The following is a 15382-nucleotide window of genomic DNA, read 5'->3' as shown; positions in this document are numbered from 1 at the left end:
TGACCAATTTCAGTTTTTCGGTTCTCCTGAAAAATTGAAATTTTGCATTATGGAAATCGTTCTCCTCATAAATTTTTCAAGCTATAGCAATGAAAGATATACCATTCGATTTGTGAATAAAATCTCAACAATCCATCTGATTTTTTTTATATCGTTATAGTTGGGGTTATATATTGGAAAAAGAGAGGTAAATTGAAAAATTGAAAAATTTCGGAAAATCCCCCCTCTCACCAGAACATATATAATAAATTGGAAAAATTATCGGATGGTTCTTTACGAGTTGAATGATAAGTCTCCCGTTGTTGTAGCACGTTTATCGAAGGAGGACCTTCCTCATTCAATGCAGTACCTACCCTTTTTTGTCGTTTTCTATTAATTTCACGTTTTCTCTCATTTTTTCGAAAAAGTTACACGAACAAAAGGGTCTTAGATTTTTGTTTTACATATGTGTACCAAGTTTCAAAACGATCCGTCTGTATATAAAATTTTTTTTGCCCGAAACTGTTCCCTTAAGAAACGCCACAGGCAGCTACCGCGGCTGAGCGCCTCTTGTTGCCGTCACTAGCATTAGTTCTGTCCCAGCCAACATTGTTCAGCTTATTGCAAATTAGCGTCGCTAGCCTCAAACTTGCACCTTAGCTCCAAATTATGTGCAGTCTGAATGCTTCATGTTCATTTATAAAAACTATTTTTAACAAAAAATAATGCATACCAATTCCATACAATGTGGCTTGTAATAAAAAATAAATCATACGCGTCAATGTCATTATTTCTTTATATATGATCATAAATATTGGGGGCTTAGCGTTCTGTCCTTAAAATTTAGTGACGAACCTGGCACTTTAAAGGAAACAACTCGCTGGTATCGCTAGTTAAAATCTGAGTTAAAATGACAAGAATCATTCATGGTGCAATTAGACGGAATGTTATCATGTTGCCTCGCTATAAGCATTTAGTTAATAGTAGACCAGGAGCTTTCATGGAGGAGCTGCGTGACGAGTGTGAGAGGAATAATAGCACTACATTGTCAGCTCCTGCTACTCCCGGACTGTTCCTCGCGGGGTACGAGTTGTGTTTCAATTAATTTTATACTCGTACATGTTTTGCTTCATGCTGAATGGCAGTTGCAACCTAGCCCCGTTGATAAATTGTAGTAGTAGTAGTACAATGGTTTGCTAGCGCTTTAAAAAAGCAGCGTTAGCATCTCAAAGAGACGAAGTGACAAGGAGAGACAGGTTAAAAGCAACAGCAACTAAGACACTCGAACAAGAGGTCGCTTACACGGGACGTCGGCCACCCGCACGAGAGAGACAGAGGGAAATGTAAGGAATCCTACCTACATAATAACTTAATGTAAGGAATCCTGCCTACATAATAACTTAATGTACGGAACCCTACCTACATAATAACTTAATGTAAGGAATCCTACCTACATAATAACTTAATGTAAGGAATCCTGCCTACATAATAACTTAACCCCACAACTGAGACCTGCAGTCAGACACCGCGAGCTCAGCGGTGGGGCGCTCTGGAACAATCCCCCTAGGAGCGCGAAATCCTACAGGACTTCTGACGAGCACAGACACGCGTCAGAAGTCCCCCCTGAGAGGCCATGGATAAAAATCGACATGCATTTTTCAATTCAATTGGAGCTAACTACAAAAATCAAATAGTCTCAGTTGTCTCGTCATGACTGACTTTACAAGCAATTAACCCTAAAGATTTGTACAGGCCAGTTAAGAACGTTGGACTACTGAAAATATACAGAGTTCACCCTAACTACAGAGAGGTTACATAGTTCTCCCTAACTACGGAGAGGATACATAGTTCTCCTTAACGACGGAGAGGATACATCGTTCTCCCTAACTACGGCACGGATACATCGTTCTCCCTAACTACGGAGAGGTTACATAGTTCTCCCTAATTACGGAGAGGATACATAGTTCTCCCTAACTACGGAGAGGATACATCGTTCTCCCTAACTACGGCACGGATACATCGTTCTCCCTAACTACGGAGAGGATACATCGTTCTCCCTAACTACGGAGAGGATACATCGTTCTCCCTAACTACGGCACGGATACATCGTTCTCCCTAACTACGACACGGATACATCGTTCTCCATAACTACGGAGAGGATACATAGTTCTCCCTAACTACGGAGAGGATACATAGTTCTCCCTAACTACGGCACGGATACATTCCTGTCTCTTATACACATCTAGATGTGTATAAGAGACAGGTCAGGACGTGCGTGCAATACGAACGACGTGGTCAGGACATGCGTGTGATACGAACGATGTGGTCAGGACGTGCGTGTGATACGAACGACGTGGTCAGGACGTGGCGTGTGATACGAACGATGTGGTCAGGACGTGCGTGTGATACGAACGATGTGGTCAGGACGTGCGTGTGATGTTCTCACATTCTTCATAATGCCATTTCATAACGTCCGGTTTACACTCGAGGTCGGCGACTGTATTAAATGTCTTTGGTCATCAAGACTATAAACTAAATTTCGTGGAGCAAGACTTCATGTAAAATCTATGCGGAAAATGCCAGGACAAGATAACTCCACCAAACAGAAGATAAAAATACTCGTCTTGCCAAGGATTCGAGTTGGCAGGCGCTAGGCCTCGACGGCGTGGGAGGAGGCCCAGGCCTTCATGTTGACCATCTTGAGGATGGCCCGCAGACTCTGGCCCGGGCCGCACTCGTAGGTCACGGGGAACTCCTGGTGGGGCTGGCGCTCGTATAGCACGTGCAGGGTCTGCTCCCACCTGCGAAGGGAGGTGCTTCAGGGAGGAGGAGGGGGGAGAGTACTCCAAAATACGGTATATGTATACCTAATAAATATGATAAATATAAAAAATATAATATATATAATAAATATACTAAGTATAACATATATAATAAGTACGCCAAATATTATATAGGTATACAACAGATATAATAAATATGAATATGATAAATATAACAAATAGAAGAGAAATTTAAGTCACTCTGATTTGATAGAACGCCAAACAACAAACAGTTTGGCGTCCAACTCGCGCCAGCTAACTCCAACACACTCTAACTCACTCCGACTCACTTTAAATCACTCCAACTCCTTCCAACACACTCCGATTGCTACTAACTTGACGGAGGAGTAGACCTGCCGCGGCAAGTTCCTCTTGAGCTGCTGCGGGTGGCGGTACGGGCGGCCGTCGATGTTGCTGTGGACGGCCACGTTGGGCGCCTGCAGGGCCAGACTACCAAGCACCTGCAGCAGAAGGCAGGTCTTAATGTCACGCTGGGCGCCTGCAGGGCCAGACTGCCCAGCACCTGCAGCAGAAGGCAGGTCTTAATGTCACGCTGGGCGCCTGCAGGGCCAGACTGCCCAGCACCTGCAGCAGAAGGCAGGTCTTAATGTCACGCTGGGCGCCTGCAGGGCCAGACTGCCCAGCACCTNTGGGTGGACATAAAGCCACAGGTCTGCCTCTGTCTCTTATACACATCTAGATGTGTATAAGAGACAGCCCCCTCACCTCCTCGCTGCCCCCCACCACCCTGCACTGGGGGGCCAGGTAGTTGGCAACCCTGCACTCGGCGCCCCCCACCCCCCGCTGGAGGCAGAAGTTCTTGGCGGCCTCACAGGCGAGGCCCAGGAGGCTGTCGTGGCCTGTGAAGACGGTGAGGAGGCCACCCGCCTGCGCCTCAGAGGCCGCCTGCATCGCCTCCGCCCGCACCTTGATCAGGCGCACGGCTGTAGGGCGTCATACAGAGGGCGTCATACAGAGGGCGTCATACAGAGGGCGTCATACAGAGGGCGTCATACAGAGGGCGTCATACAGAGGGCGTCATACAGAAGGCCTCATCACCACCTCCAATCACCTTCACATTCGCAACTATCCACAACTGATCACCCACATCACATCCTCTGATAACCCATCAGTCACACACAGGACCGCATGGGCTTGGTTCACACCAGCCGAGCCAGCCACGATCAAGGCAGAAGATATTTTGACCGGGACGTGACTGTAGCGTCGCCAAATATTTTTCGTCAAGTATATCATATCAGATTGCCAGCTCAACACACCGGAGTGTACCAAATATACCAGATAAAAAATATCCATACCAGACGCACTCTCAACACACCAAATTTGTGAAATCTGGTATGGAAATATACCAGTTAACAATGCTGCTTGTCTGGCATGACACGCAATACGAAAGAAACTGAAGTGAGAACGGGCCAGTGACCGGACCGAACATGTGAACTGCAGGCAACGGACTGTGACTGGCATATGCCCGACGCGTGCCCGGCAGTGTGGTGTGAACCAAGCCTAAAAGTCATCCCTCAGCCCCCGCAAGGTCCGCCGAGGGTCCCCCACAAATCAGTTTCCAAACATCACTCACGCCCCCATGTCACCAGATTCCCCCTCACCGTCCTCGAAGCTGAGCGCCCCTGCGAAGGTGAGCGCAGTGATCTCCCCGACGCTGAAGCCTGCGCAGGCAATGCAGGCCTCGACCACCGCGGGGGCGTCCTGCTGCAGCCTGCAGGGGGATGGGATGTTAGGGTGTTGCTGCAGTCTATAGGGGGGAGAGGGTAGTAGGGTACTGCTGCAGCCTGCAGGGGAGGAGATGTTAGGGTGTTGCTGCAGCCTGCAGGGGGATGAGGTGGTAGGGTCGTGCTGCAGGCTGCAGGGGGGAGAGGGTAGTAGGGTCCTGCTGCAGGCTGCAGGGGAAACGGGTGTTAGGGTCTTGCGCTGGCCTGCAATACAGGAAGTTATTTTCCTGCTGGGTGGGCTGGACAAGCATTAAGCTTCAATCAACTGACCGGTTTACGGTGGCCTGGATAAGCATCAAAGTAACTGCAGACTGACTTGTACAGAGCGGCGAGGGAGCAGACGAGGATGGCGGGCTGCTGGACCTGTGTGCGGGACAGGAAGACATCGGGGCCGTTGAGGCAGGCCTCCAGCAGGTCGAACTCCAGCACCGCGGACGCTGCGGCGAACAGGTCCTGCACACCTGGCACGTCCAGCAGGTCTCGCCCCATGCCTGCCGGAGATGATAGATGTACTTAAATCCCATCAATTATAGACTATCGCACCTGTTTTGGACGATAAAGTATAACCAGCAGCATTATAGCTGTAAACAGTACAAGGAAATGACACATCTGACCCTTCCATGCAAATTAAAAAATCTACTGATTTTTTTGTGCTACCTATTGGAATAAAGATGAGCCATCACCTTGAATGTAATGAAATAAATCGATTATACACTAAAATTACTCTTATTAGTGGGAACAAATTGCATGATAAGCAAGTAACACATGAAAAACTAAGAAGCTCAAATTTGAAAAGTTAAGTAGTAACATGGCACCCAATGAGGAAAAGGCACATCTTCAACATTGCAGGATAGATTAAAATAATAAACATAACCATACATTCACAAGTTAATAGAAACCATGATTTGGATTTATTTGAAAATATCTATTAGATTGACTATGAATAGTAATTTATTACATAGATTTCAATTCCACAATAATGCCAGATGCAATGGCAGATAAAATATGAGATAAGACAACTGACCAACATACTGAGTGCCCTGGCCAGGGAAGAGGATGACAGTTGTGGCTGAGGGCGTCACTGAGGGCCGGTACGAGAAGCGGGCCTGGCTTCTCTTACTGCATCAAAACTCATTATATTAAATTCTTAGTTTTTCATAAATCTTTTATTATTTGTACCAATGTTAAAATGAAGCAAGGTAGTATTTCGATATTTTAAGCAGTATGATATGATTTAGATGATAAAGTCACAAATAGGAAGTAATATCAACTTGTATTCATTAACTTGGGGAGTTAGTGAAGGTATCTCTACACAATAGATTGAAGTCATAATCCTAAATCATCTATATATCTATGCGCAATCTATCCAAGTTGAAGCTCACAACCAATATTTTGCAAGACTATTTTTAAAATCAAGTTGCTTCTGCCATCTAATCCTATGAAATTTATCAAAGGAACTTGGAATTTAAAAGGAAAAGTTCATTTTCTATGACTGAAAAACCTTCAATGAATTTAAAATTCATTAAATTCCAATGACCAACTCTTTTGGTACCTTTAGACAGGGGACAGCACAAGAGACTTTGCATGATGACTATTTGGGAATATGGGGAGGATGAAGGGTTTAGACTTTAAACATTTTTATTTTGAAATGTTTTGATATAAAAATTTAATGCAACTAAAATTCATTAATAATAACTCAGTTTAGATTTGCTGCAGAAAATATGGCCACCTAGTCTGATAAGACATTAGTAGAAATAGAGGAACCCTATCAAAACATTTGTCAAGAGAATCTCCATCTTTCTGTAGATTTGTAGAAGAAATAATCTGAATATATCACCAAAGTTATCCCTGTAGGACGGCATTAAAATCAAGAAAATCTTGCTACTATATGTCAGCTTGGGTTGAAGTTCATTGGTAAATATCAAACTGGTTCCCTGCAAGTTCATTAAACTTTGTAAATACATTTAATCCTATCTTGCAATGGGTAAGGAACCTTTCAGTGACATTGTGTGGGTAAGGTCCCTCAGCGTAAAGCTTCTGGTGCTTCTCTTCTTTGGTCAGGGGTGGCTGGTCTGACCTGACACCATTGGTTGCTGTGCCTTCATCACCTTCATCATTGCTGCCACCATCACTTGAACCTGCTTTGCATTTTAGTGGTGTGATACATACGGTATTTAAAAGTTCCTTCTGAACATCCAGAATTTTTAAAATATCTAATGGACAACATATGAAGATTTGTGAATTGATTAACATTACAGCCTAATACTTCATAAGAACAAAGTTAGACAAGTGCTGGTAGAATAATTGATTAACATTACAGCATAATACTTCATAAGAACAAGTTTAGAGGGGTGCTGGTGGAATAATTGATTAACATTACAGCCTAATACTTCATAAGAACAAGGTTAGGTGGGTGCTGTTGGAATAAAATTCCATATAATTTATCGGTAATATCGCAGGAATGTGGAACATATTAAACCAACCAAAAATATGTAGGTAGTCATGAATCTGTATACAATAATCTATCATTGTAAATTCATTTAGTGTTAGAAATTTAAACATTCAGCACCTATAGTTTCATTATGTTTTGATTAACATGTTAATAGCAAGCAATAAATTCATATTGATATAGGTACTACTCACTAGACTGTTAAACCCTTCATCAGCTTGGATGCTTTCTAGATGATTTTTCAGGCTTCAACTCAAACATCAACTTCATTGAGTATAGAACTTCAGCTTTGCAATTTTGCCATTGTTAATTCATGGACAAGTAATAAGATTAGTTAAATTATTGAATTAATCAAGGATAATAAGTAACTGGAGAATTTCTACAGTATAACCAAACTTATTGTTTAAAAAGTGTAATTTTGACAAATATGTACATAACTGAGATATTCAATTATAAGTAAAAACTAAGATACTATTTCTCTAAAGATGAAATAAATTAAAGTAACATGAACATCATTCATGGACAAATAATGCTAGGCACAGTTGCACTAACCTCTTGATCGGCCTGTTGATACGAATCTCTGCAGCAAATGCCAGACTCTACTACTGCTCAGAACACAGCAATGAGCAGATAATGCAGATCTTGAGGCAGTTGAATGCAATAATTTGGGCACAAAATATCTTCTATTAGAACAATTTATATTTGAACTTTGGGGTTTGTTCAAAGAGCTAGGTAAATTTAACGATTGAGCTTGATGACAGGCACTTATGGAAAATTTGTTACTAGAATAAATGAAGCAGCTATTCCTTAATTTTACAATATGAACAATATTTTTTTCTAGTACTTTGTTATACATTTGAAAAACTCAGTCACGGCTCACCAAGTAGATAGGTATATTCCATGCCTGCGCAGGAGCATAGGTTCAGTTTTAAAATACCTAGCAACTTATGTCTTATGGACCAGGCATTAAGTCAAGCAGCTATCTCAAACAATTGTCAGCTATGAAAAGATCATGTTCAGAATCAGAAGGCCAGATCCCTTAAGTTGTAGACAGTAGAATCAAGTCACAAAAAGTACCTACAAGAATTGGCAACAGGCCATGGGCCTTTTTTTTAGTGAGAAGTTGGCCAGGTACAATTCTATTCTAAGGTGCTCCCATCAAACAGGATAATAAGGGACACTTTCTTCATTTGTTGTTGGCAATTTGACAATTTCTTACCATTAAACATTTTATAAATGAGTTTGAGTTCATTTTAAAGGGCTTTGCAAGGGCTATCTTAGGACTGAACTTGGAGAAGGGAGCTAGAAAGGTAGCTGAGCAACTGAGGAAAGTAAGCTTTTGTCATTTTTAAAATCATTTAAATAATTAAAATCACTTATAAGTTAATAAGCCTAGGCAAGCATGGAAAACATCTGCCTTTAGCCTCCTAGGTATATGGTCATATGGCATTTTAAAACCAATGGCAATGGAAATAAGAAATTTCCCAGTCAAATATTGACTTTTCAATTTAAATCAATTTCAAAATTAGACACATTGTTAGAAGCCTTGAACTTAGAAGGAGTTGCAAGAGGTCTGGTCCAAGGGTAGTTGCAAGTCTGCAAGGGGCCGTGCAATGGGTTGAGCTTGAGGCCGCTATTCTATTTATGACATCAGCAGATAATAGATTATAAGATAAGGAATCATCATTCACAAGTTATACAAAACATCTATAGAATATGGATAGCAACAGAGGGCCTAAAGCATCAGTTATTAAATTCTGGGATCTGGGTTGGCATCAAAGTTTTGAAGAAAACGTGCTACTTGATGATGATGATGATGTCTTTTTTCAGGCGTCGTAAAGGACCCCAAACAGGTCAGTTGTCACACCTGGACACGGCAATTTCAACGCTTCTTTTCAAGTTTGCTTAGTCGTCACTGCCTCACTGGTTTCTATGATTTCAAGAGCAGTAAACTTGGCAGGGCTTTAGCTTCACAATGTCCCCATCCGGCCGGTACTTGTGAGAAAGGTGATTACGGCCTTGATCACAAGGTGTTGCTCCTGTTTTGTGAGGTCACTACCTCCCAGCAAGATTTGCACCGTCATGGTCTGTATGCCAATATTTTGCAAAGTCCTTCTCATGAGTTGGCGAGACGTGCTACTTGAAGGAAGCCGACGCAAAACATGTAAACAAACCATCCGATTCCGCACCCAAATAATTTTTTGTACCACAATCATGAATATTTCAATTACCACACAATTACACCACTCAGATCCCTCTACTCATCTTACCTCTTTTTCATTCTCATCACTCTTACCAATTTACCACACCACTCATCTACTAACACCGCTTACAATACTCAACCAAGCATACCACTTCACCTCATACCATTCCACCACTCATACAGCTCCGCCACTCTACCGCACTACCACACATACCACTCCACCACGCCTACCACTCCACTACGCATGCCACTAGGCCACGCATACCACTACACCACGCATACCGCTTAACTACGCATACCACTCCACCACGCAAACCACGCTTCCACTCCCACCCCTCTTGCAGATTTCCACCACTTTTCCACTCACACTACCCTATCACGCATGCCATTCCTGATTTATAACATTTCAAACTCACAACACTCTACTTCTCACACCACTCTCTCATCCACACTACTCTCCCCACTCCACTCTCCCACCCACACCACTCTCCACCCACACCACTCTCCACCCACACCACTCTCCACCCACACCACTCTCCCACCCACACCACTCTCCACCAACACCACTCTCCACCCACACCACTCTCCACCCACACCACTCTCCNTTCTCGCGTTCGAAATGTCCGCCATATCCACTCCATCCGTTGCCGGCTGCGGGCAGTATGGGCATCACACTGTTGAACTTTCCTCGATGTGGGCATCAAACGTGGCTCCGGTATTCATCAACGCTCCGAGATCTCGAACCAGTTGCTTCTCCTCAATTTCTGTGCCATCTGATGCCAAGTTGCGATGTAACATCCCTATCTCTGTGCGGACTCTGTATCTCACTACTTCGAACTTTGTGCCGTTGAACTGCATATTGTTCGCTAGGGCCCAATCGTAGATTATCGATAAGTCATCCTGTAACCTCTCGCAGTCTAGGTCATCTGTGATCTTCATCAGCACTCTTGTATCGTCCACAAATGACGATGTAGATGCGTGGGTAAGTTCCGAGTCGATATCAGTAATGTGGATGAGGTAAGAGGATCGGTCCAAGCACTGAGCCCTGTGGAACTTCGCTTTTCACCCCCGCTTCTCTCGATTTTAAGTTTCCAATTGCGACAGCTTGTACTCTATCTGTAAGGAAGTTGTGATTCCAACTTAACAGGCTTCCTCCTACCCCCAACAGCCTCAGCTTTTTAAAGAGCACCCCATGGTGAACTTTGTCGAATGCTTTAGCAAAGTCTAGGTAAACTAATTCCACGCGAGCTTCCTCCTCCAGCTGGGCCACAAGACGGTGATGGTGCTCCAGTAACTGCGACAAACAGGAACGATTACGCCGGAAACCATGTTGTCCATTATTATACAGGTCATCCTCTTCCATATATTGGAAAAGCCTCCTGGCCACTACCTTCTCGAATACCTTGATCACATGTGAGGTCAAGGTCACAAGTCTGTAATTTTTAGTTTGTCCCACGCACCTCCATTGTGGATTGGGGTTATCAGTCCCACTTTGAGGCCCTCAGGGATAATTTAATTCCCTCCGTCATCGAGGCTTTCCAGAGCATTGAGAGCAGAGCCTTAAGTGCCCTAAGAAAGTTCTTCAACAGCCCTGCCGGAAATACATCGGGCCCTGCTGCTGTCAACGTAGCCAGTTCTTTAATACTTATTTCCATATCTTTTGGTCCCAAATCAATGTTTTCCAACCACTTCCCGCAGGCAGCTTCTAAGGAATTTCGATTTCATTCTCATGTCTTTAGTAGCGGGGGGTTACTGAAAACTGATTCAAACAGCAATGCCAGTCACTCACACACGCTCTGGTTATCTCCTCCGACTAGGACATTATTATTATTATTATTCTACGAAGCATTTATCGTGGCGTCCCACATCCCACTCACTCCACTCCCCACTCACACCACTTCATCATTTACGCCACTCCACCACTCACAATACTCCACCACTCCTCACTCACGTCACTCCCCACTCACCCAACTCTCCCGATCACACAATTTTCCGGTAAATGTTCATCTAAACAAATTTTTCATATCCAGGATTAAATTATCATCACAAACCACGTCTTCATAAGTAACATACGTTTGGTCAATATGAAATAAAATTAAACACCGTGGCAATAACAGATTCGTTTTCATAAACTTTATTAAAGTTATCCGCCTTCATGTCTCCCAAGAGACGCCCATAAAACGGCTACAATGCGGCGTCAAGTTTAGCTGACGCGCGGATGTTAGAGCGCCACTTGCTTACAAAACAGAGCAAGCACAACAGCTCCTGCACCGAGGCATTCCTGGCGAGTGTTTGAGAACTGCGTCAGTGTAGCCTGTGCTGTGCGTGTGCTGTGCGTGTGTCGTGCAGCTGCTGTGCACGTCTCATGCAGCTGCTGTGCGTGTGCTGTGCGTGTGTCGTGCAGCTGCTGTGCATGAGCTGTGCAGCTGCTGTGCACGTCTCGTGCGTCTTCTGTGCATGAGCTGTGCACGTCTCATGCAGCTGCTGTGCATGAGCTGTGCACGTCTCGTGCAGCTGCTGTGCATGAGCTGTGCACGTCTCGTGCAGCTGCTGTGCATGAGCTGTGCAGCTGCTGTACACGTCTCATGCAGCTGCTGTGCATGAGCTGTGCACGTCTCATGCAGCTGCTGTGCATGAGCTGTGCACGTCTCATGCAGCTGCTGTGCATGAGCTGTGCACGTCTCATGCAGCTGCTGTGCATGAGCTGTGCACGTCTCATGCAGCTGCTGTGCATGAGCTGTGCACGTCTCATGCAGCTGCTGTGCACGTCTCATGCAGCTGCCGTGCATGAGCTGTGCACGTCTCATGCAGCTGCTGTGTATTAGAATATTATAGAAGTGTCGGCATTGAAGAAATAGGCCCATGGCCTGTTGCCGATTCTTGTACTTTTCGTGACTTGATTCACAAGGGATCAGGCCTTTTGAACCTTATCTTTCCATAACTGACTATTGATTGGGATAGTTCTGATTGATTAGCTGTGCACGTGAGCTGCAGTAGCTGTGCAGAGGCTTGTTATTTATAGTTCCACATTCTAAGTAATCCCGAGCAGATGAGCAATGGCGACCGCTTTTATAACTCTCCTCTTGCCCCTTCTGCCGGCTGCAGGTGAGGCATGGAGAAATTTTATGTTATTTATGTTTCTGAGTCCTATCCCGTGGATTTATGTTCCAAAAAAAAATGTAAATTTTGAATGTTTGACTCTGTCTGTAAAGGAAGATAGTAAGTTTTGTTAATTTTCATTATGTTTTAATAATAAAGTTCAACCAGTTTTCCAATTCCTAATCGCCGATGTTAAAATTCATTCATCAGTCATTCTCAGTGTAACTTGCACGTGTTTTCCTCCGAGCAGCCGAGATGCGATCGCGGGAGTCTGGGTGCTTGGTTCTGGGCAAATTCTACCCTTCAAATGAGGTGCGTCAAGTTCAACCAAGCGCTAACTATCCGGGGCGAATCGGGAGGGTATAAAACGGACTTCACTTAAATGAATAAAAAGAAAGTCAGCAAGTCTCGAGAGTTTGTCGGCCAAGATATTTCGTAGCTGAATTCTATTCCTGGTCACTGAATATGCTAGAAATGTTCATTAACTAGGTTGCTTATTTTGCTAAATTTGTGCTAGACATGATTGAAAAACACTTAGCGTGCTGGAAATGGTCAGTTTGTCAACGGTATCTAGGTATGTGTGCTAAACTTATGCCTGTAACAGTTATTGAGTTACGAGCCTTGACTGTTGCTGGCCTGACCTCAACACTGTGGTCTTTGCAAGGGGCTCTTGTAAACGTGACCACAACGTGTAGTCTTCGGTGAGGTCAGCTAGGCTACTGGGTGTCGCTTGAGAGTTGATAAGGGATCCAAATTTGACCAAATAATACGAGCTGGTATGGTTGGAGGCTCAATATTGAGCAAAACTATGATGAAGCGTATATCAGGGAACGGGGCTTGGTCGGATAAACTTCTTCATTCACATTGCAGACATGGAACTGGAACTCACCTCGACATCGTCATGAATGTCTGTTTGTAATACACGGCTGTTCTCAATTCGAAATTATAATATTATTAAATGGTTATGATATTAATTTATCGACAAACAGAGTTTTTGTAAGACTTGTATTGGACGGTATAGTATCTTAAAAGAAGTAATTCGTTCGCGACATTGGAATAATGATGATTTGGTGACATAGCACCAGCGGTAGCAAGAGGTAGAAAACAGACGGCGTGGATATGGCGAATACTTCCAACAAGATTAACGGCGTTTAGTTGCCCTCTTTCAAGCTTTTCTGCCCCTTCTTCTGTATTGCTCCTGTCAATTGTAGGCTCCGTTAACTGTGGTGCATGGGGCACTTAAAATGCAGGCGGTCCAGCGTTCGTACACGTCAAGCTGTCAACGAGAGCTAGCATACAGAGGCTGAGGCACCTGAGACTGCCCTCTGTTAAGATGAGGAGGGAGATGCTTGTTGTCTTTTACACGACGTTATTTTAATAGGCGGACTAGCTCCGAAAATTGGATAGACCTTCATGATCGTGGTCTATCATAGTGAGAGGAGCGGCAGACTGTACAGGATACCTCCATCTTGAATCTGAATTCTGTCTTTAATTTAGGATCACTGTTTCGGCAGGACCGAGGCAGTTCGGTGCTAAAGCAGACGGAGCGTGAGTTAATACCTGAGACCTCCAGAGTTTAGTGGAATTACGCATGAGCTTGTCCAAATGAGAGCAAGTGCTGTCTTGCAAATGACGTTAGATGCAAGAGTTGCCTTGCTAATGACTTGAGCTGCACGTGATGTGACCTTATGACCTGATAATGAGTTTAGGATTTCTCAGTCCACGGTCAAGCTGATGTTCCGCCTTCGTCGTCCTCCGTCTCCGAGTCGTCGCTAGGCAGGTCACCCCGCCCTCGGGTCCCGGATGTAGCGTTGGACGTGTTCCGTCTATTTGCCCTCCTTTGGGCCAGCTGATGCACGATGCTGTTGCTTGTCACTTGCTGAGGGTAGTTTCCCATAACTGGACTATCCGGGATGACACATTCTTGCATGACACACTGAATGACACATTCGTGCAATTGGCGTAAGGTGCAGTTGTTCTCTTGCAAATGACATAAGGTAGAGGGGTTGTCGTGTAAATAACCTAAAGTGCTGATAAGGACTCACAAATGGTATAACAGGTCTAGTGCATTAATGTAGAGGTGTTAGTCAAGATTCTGGTGCAGGTTTATGTTGCAGGTGCTGGTGCAGGAGCCGTCCCATTGCCTGCAGGTGACCTGTTTGGGCCTGTACGCTGACCTGCAGCAGCTGCCCTCCTGCACCTGCAACGCTGGCACTGACAGCAGGTCACCAGCTGTCAGTCTGGCAGTCATCAAATCCTGGCACGAGGCTGGACGTCTGACCTATGATGCCAGAGACAGCATTGCCAGAGAATTGCCTGCCATTTCCGTACTGCCAGGAGAGCCAGCACTGCCAGAACTCCCAGCAGTCTCAGGTGACTAAATAAAGCTCGGAAAATTACTATCGTCACCACTGCGCTGGTCCAACAGAAACTATGGCTCAACACATAATGAAGCGAACACAGTATACAAGTGGAGTAAATTGCGCCACACAGATGTAGGTGCAAAGTATACAAGTGGAGTAAATAGCGCCACACAGATGTAGATGCAAAGTATACAAGTAACCCACCTCGAAAACAATAAAAATTGTCATTTTCTTTCGCTATGACTCACGTATAATAAAATTTCCAACTTTCAGTTCAATGAGCCACCTTTTGCAAAGCTTAATTAAATTCTTTAAGCAATTCTCACGGTTAACGCTTCTGTTTAGGGAATATTATGAATATATTAGGCTGAATATTATTGAAGATAATAGACAGTCGCAGACTTCAAATCCAATCTTTACGGAGTGGCTTATCAATATCAGCAGGATTAATCAATATTTACGGTTTAGTTTATCTAATATTTACAGCTTACTTAATGTCCCTATAGTTTATTATTATTGTTTCAAGTTTTGTTTCTCTGTGCAATTTTATTAAGTAAACAAAAGAATTTCTCGAAGTTGCAAATAAACACACTTGTCCACCACAGCTGGTGACGCTGCACTGGATGCCCATTTTCAACCCAGCATTTCCATCGCTACCCTCAACCCAACCTCCCCCGAGGGGGGGCCGTGCGGTGGGGGGTGGGGGTCTCTTATACACATCT

At 44.2% G+C, this 15382-nt stretch overlaps 1 protein-coding gene across 1 annotated transcript; it reads right to left on the bottom strand.

The window, feature by feature from the left end:
• Nucleotides 1-2247: 2247 nt before the first annotated feature.
• Nucleotides 2248-7851, bottom strand: LOC108666857 (probable malonyl-CoA-acyl carrier protein transacylase, mitochondrial). Its single transcript, XM_047881787.1, has 9 exons — nt 7548-7851; nt 6540-6687; nt 5571-5665; nt 4863-5037; nt 4424-4533; nt 3528-3745; nt 3377-3386; nt 3138-3342; nt 2248-2780 (listed from the first exon to the last, which is right to left on the bottom strand). Exons 1-9 carry the CDS (start codon nt 7849-7851, stop codon nt 2630-2632), a joined length of 1416 nt encoding a protein of 471 aa, XP_047737743.1. The 3' UTR covers nt 2248-2629.
• Between the last annotated feature and the right edge of the window lie 7531 nt (nt 7852-15382).

Source organism: Hyalella azteca, unplaced genomic scaffold (genome assembly GCF_000764305.2).
Source record: "Hyalella azteca isolate HAZT.00-mixed unplaced genomic scaffold, Hazt_2.0.2 contig8835, whole genome shotgun sequence".
NCBI lineage: Eukaryota > Metazoa > Arthropoda > Malacostraca > Amphipoda > Hyalellidae > Hyalella > Hyalella azteca.
This window is presented reverse-complemented; position numbering and strand designations above follow the sequence as displayed.